This window comes from Ostrea edulis, chromosome 8 (genome assembly GCF_947568905.1).
Source record: "Ostrea edulis chromosome 8, xbOstEdul1.1, whole genome shotgun sequence".
NCBI classification, from domain to species: Eukaryota; Metazoa; Mollusca; class Bivalvia; order Ostreida; family Ostreidae; genus Ostrea; species Ostrea edulis.
The window spans coordinates 26357660-26363178 of NC_079171.1; the positions used below are offsets into that span (position 1 = coordinate 26357660).

Below are 5519 nucleotides of genomic sequence, written 5' to 3' on the forward strand. Positions count from 1 at the left end.
AATTTCACAAGTTTATCTATACAAAAACCAGGAAAACACCACAAATAGCCTGAAAGCCCTTACTTTATTTGATTATGTACTACGCATGCGCGTATATGCGTTGATTTCCATATGCTTTTGAAAGTTACTCTTTTAGGAATTTGACAGGAAAATATCTGCAACGCAAAATAATTTTCCTTCATAAACGCCGGGCAAAACCGTACCTACTCCTAAATTCTTTTCAAAATTAAGGATTATCTCCCTCACGCATAGCTCTTATCCTTAGACGAATTTGACTCCACATTTTTTTTTTTTTTTGGCACGCTGTTTTTGGCTATAATAGCTCTAAAACTTCATTGTTATTTCGGATTTCAAACATTTCGGTTGAGCATCACTGAAGAGACATTATTTGTCGAAATGCGCATCTGGTGCATCAAAATTGGTACCGTATAAGTTTTACATTACACAACTGGAATGACTCTTCCTAGAAGACTGTATTGGAAGAGGAATCAGTTTGGGGCTTTTCACGCACAATGTCTTTCTTGTTTTAAATGGTGGTTCATAATTTGGATCACTGCCATACAATGAATTTGAAACACCATCTGTAGTTATGTGAACTGAATTCCGAACACTACTTGCTCTGTAAAACTTGGAATAGCAGTTGGTACAAGTTACGTCTTTTTCCTGACAGGTAGTGATGCCTTGGTACACTCTGTAACTTTTATATGAAGATCCAATAATGAATCGCCTTTGGTCAGCTTTTGTTCTTCTGTCACATGAAACGCATGGGTATTCCTTTGGTCCACCTCTATGCATATTCCTAAAAGAAGAAAAATTTAATGTATATATACAATTTGTAAGACCTTCAGTGCAATATCTGCATTAATGATAGAAAAAAATCCAGAAATCAATTTAACCTACTTTTAGCCCTAAAGTAGTTCATTCTGCACCAAACAAGTTGAAATTTGAATAGATTATGTAATTGTATTTCTATCAGAGGGAGGTTCTGAAAACATTTCAGCTTGCATTCATAGCGACAAAAAATATGGAAAAGGAAAACAAAGTTTCTTTTATAATTGATACTATGGCCTTGACATTTGACCTTGAGAAACAATAGGCAAACTCCACTGGGCACAAGGTGTATGTGTACCCAGTTCGACTGTCCTAGGCCCAATGGTTCAGTGTGTATTCTGCCTACAGGGTTTTTCTAAGTGATACTAAGCCCTTGACCTTGAAGAACAAAAGACCTCCTCTACTTGGCATTAGGAGTATGTGTACCAAGTGTGACAGTCCTAGCCCTAACATTTGGGTTTGTATTCTGCATACAAGGTTTTCTATTAAATGATATTACAACCTTGACCTTTCAAAATAGTAGACATGTTCTTCTCATCAAGGTGATCAAATGTAACAAGTGTTAAGATCCCGGAGCTTACTGTTCATTTTGCATACAATGTATAGACAAACAGACTGACAGAGAGAGTTATAGCTCAAGAGAACCTATGACATTCAAGTGGATTGGATAAGATAGCGAAAGTGGCGTCGGCAACAAAACACGCAAGGATTGGTTGGTTTATTTGTTTGTGTCCAGAACTATTGACTAGATAAGATGAGATGACATTCATTGCGGACAGTAATGACGACGTTATCTCCTCCTGACTACAGGGGGCGCACGCTCCGATGGGGTCTAACAGTTCACAAAAATGGCGGATAAACCCGATAATAGTTATGGTGTTTGGGATCTCCCGAATCTAAAAAATGCATTGCGAAAGCGAGGTGCAAGAGTTTCAGGAAGGAAGAAAAAATTGATAGAACGGTAAGGACTTTCTTCATTCATTATATGTACAGTATCGCGGTATTATTCCAATCTTACGGATATAAATCGTACTATAGAGACTGTGTGTGTCAGTGTAATCGTAACACATGGGTTCGTTTTCTTTTGTGCTGTTTTTACGAAAATATGATAAGTTCACACATTAATTGAATGCCTGAAACGTTAAGCCCCGTTTACACGCTCTGCTTTTAGGTCTGCAAAGCAGACAGAGAGTTTACACGTTCTGCTTTACCGTGTCTGCTTTCAGTTTATTAGCATATCATTTCCCGCCATTAGTCACATAAACACGTAATACACAATGGAAGATTTTGATAGTTTGCCTCCTCTTTTAATTATCATTATGGCTGCTGCATATAGACAGCATTTAAGAAAAAGAAGGACATGCTGGACAAGACCATGGATTCTTCGCAGAGAAGAGTATGGGGCACATCATGCTCTTATGAGAGAATTATCTCAAGAAGATCGTGAGAGTTACAGAAAATTTGTGAGAATGCCACATGAGGACTTCACCGAGTTGCTAGATAAGGTGTCACTCCTCATTTCTAAAAAGGACACCTTTGTGAGAAAATCAACTTCTCCTGCTGAACGACTTTCTTTAACACTACGATATCTTGCAACAGGTAAGGAATACAAGTGTATGAATGAAAATAGCAACTTAGTTACTTACAATTTATTTAAAAAATAATGTTTCATATTAAAACATTTATAGTTTTATTTTTCAGGGAAGTTATAAGTCATTATCATACTTATATCGCATTCCAGTGCCAACATTATCTAAAGAGATCCCTGGGACTTGCGCTGCTATATACAATAGCTTAAAAGGTGAGTATATGAAGGTATGCTTACTCATAATGAATGTATAACATTGAATTCATAGTTCAAGATATTGTTGGCTCATAGGTTGGGGACTTGCACTCTTTCCATGATGTTGGCCCGTTGGTTGGGGACTTATTCCTCGATGGGTCATATGTTGGGGGACTTGTACTCATTCCATAATGTTGGCCCGTTGGTTGGGGACTAATTATCAACTAGTTGCTGAGGGGATATAGCATCGCTACTGTGCGTGTGTCCGTGTGTGTGTGTCCATTACAGCTTGTGGGCAAGATTTAAAGAGAACCGTTGCACTAACGATTCTCAGCCTTCGCATACGTATGTGGCATTGTAAAAAGACGAACCCTATTCATTTTCAAGTTAATCGGTGAAATATTTCTTAAAATATCGCGTCTTTACTACCTAAAAACCATGAAATTTTATGTACGAGTTGACAATACTTCCGGTTAATTCAAACTGGTACCCTGTCAAGTTACGAGTCTGGTCGCTTCGGCTGCACCAATTAACAGGAAACCAGTTTAAAGAAAAAGAGAAAGCTTTCGTCTGCTGCAGGTAACTTTGTATTTGTGCAGTCTGTAGGATGTATTTGTGCAGTCTGTAGGAATTAAAAGCGCTATCTCTGTTTACAGAGTTCTGAATTAATTCTTGAGGCGTACGTAATTCTTCAGATTATGTTTAATAATCATTGCTCTCTTTAATACTTTTTAATAACCCTGCAAAATCACCGACCAGAATACGGTAAAGGGATCATATTACAATGAGGTGTGGAAATATCTAATCTTCTAAAGCCATATCATAAGGATTAAAACAGTTGTCTATAAGTGACTTCAAATTTAACCAGAAACTAATCTCTTAGATGTTCCATGTCCATAGGATTGCAACAGACTTCCTATTGTTCACTTATAGTTTGTCTTAACGTACAATGGACGCAGACCCGAGTTTACTAAGGTGACATAATAAAACTGAAAAACTTTCACAGTGTAGAAACTGCCATGTGAATTGACCTTATGAAAACACTAGGAATGCAACAGCTAAACTAAAACATTTTGATTTGGGGAAAGGTCATAAAACACCCTACAGAGAGATACATGATGACAGATTTAATTAGGAGGCTGATAAGCCCTGTGCAGGGTTTACAAGTATCTATGTTTGGTGATATTTAAGTATGGTAGAGAGCAGATATTTAGACTTCTGAAACAGAAAAAATTGAACGAAATGATAAATTAATAATAAAAGCTATAAAGTTAAAATCCACCTATGACGTCATTCTTTTGTTCGAACACTCCATTATTTTTCAGGAATGGAGTGTTCGGAAAGTAAGTCAACCTTTATACAGGTAGATATAAATGCATGCAACAACAGAATGAAAAACGTAAGACATGATTTAAATGCACAAAGTTTAGTGCCCCAGCCCAGCAAAGGTGGATTTTAAGTGGGTCAATGTACTCGTATCACTCCATTCCTTAAAAACAATGGACCTCGGCCCCTTCGGGACCAAATTGCATTTCGGGAAACACATATCAATTCAGTGTCCTCTAAAAAGCGGTTCAAATTATTACAACTATAAACAATTTTATAGCATAGTTTTACTGGCTTTGGTTGATGCAGATTACAAATTTATATATGTAGATTGTGGTTGTAACGGAAGAATAAGTGACGGTGGCGTTTTTGCAAATTCAAGCCTATACCAAACTTTGGAGTCTAATGATCTTAATATTCCACCTGCAAAACCTTTACCACAGAGGCATACAATTGTCCCATATGTCATAGTTGCGGACGAAGCATTTTCATTAAAATCTTATATAATGAAACCATACCCCTTTAGACATTTGGATCAAAACAAGAGAATTTGTAATTACGGGCTTTCCAGAGCAAGGAGAATTGTTGAAAATGTTTTTGGAATATTAACATGTAGATTTGGGGTGTTTAAACATGTTATCCCGCTAGATCCAGAAAAAGTGGAAGGGATCGTTTTGGCATGTTGCGCATTGCACAACTTTCTGAGAACAAGAAAATCAACTACAGAGTATATAGGCCCAGGGATGGTTAATGAGGAGGACACTGAGAATGGGTCAATGAATTATGGGATTTGGAGACAAGAAATGGGCACAAATCTACCCGGTCTTATTCAACAATGTGGGAATCGATCAAGTAATGATGTTAGAGAAATAAGAGAAGAATTCTGTGACTATTTTAATACAAATGGCCAGGTTTATTGGCAGTGGGATCTGGTATAACTTACAAGATTGGACTGCGTTCCTCTGGGGACAATCTGTGATCTCAAAAAGACATCCAGGGATTTAAAATGAACCCATGAACTGGTGTAGAGTTCATCGGTGCCAGTGCCACTCTTTCTGGACTTGTTTATTTTTGACAATTCCTTAGAATAGTATTCTCTAAGATAGGATATTTTGGCCTGTATTTGATCGACTGCAATTAAAAATAAATACAGGTTCAAGTTGTTGAATATTTCTTGTATAATCACCAACCAATATAATTTATAAATCAAATGATATGTGAGAATGTACTACAGTAAAAACTTACCATTACATTCTAGACCTTCATATTCCTCCCTTACTTTTTCTTGAATGTTACTTAATGCCTTCTGTCTGCAATCTCTTCTTGAATAAGACGCCGACGACACGTTCCAGAGGTCTGGTTCATCATGAAACAGCTCAATAAGTCTCTCTTCTTGAACTGATGTTAATTTTAATTCTTCTATTCTCTTTTTACCCGCCATTTTCTTTGTTTTTGTTTACCATGTGTATGTACACCTTATCTCATATCTAATTTGATTGGTCAGTTACGTCTGCAAAGCAGAATGAAATAGAGCAAGTTCTACTCCGTCTGTTTGCAGGCCTGCAGTGCATATTCCCTA

At 37.1% G+C, this 5519-nt stretch overlaps 1 protein-coding gene across 1 annotated transcript; it reads right to left on the reverse strand.

Moving 5' to 3' along the window:
* Positions 1-4853: 4853 nt before the first annotated feature.
* On the reverse strand, positions 4854-5381 carry LOC125662992 (uncharacterized). Its single transcript, XM_048895322.2, has 2 exons — positions 5186-5381; positions 4854-5071 (listed from the first exon to the last, which is right to left on the reverse strand). Exons 1-2 carry the CDS (start codon positions 5379-5381, stop codon positions 4854-4856), a joined length of 414 nt encoding a protein of 137 aa, XP_048751279.2.
* Positions 5382-5519: the final 138 nt, after the last annotated feature.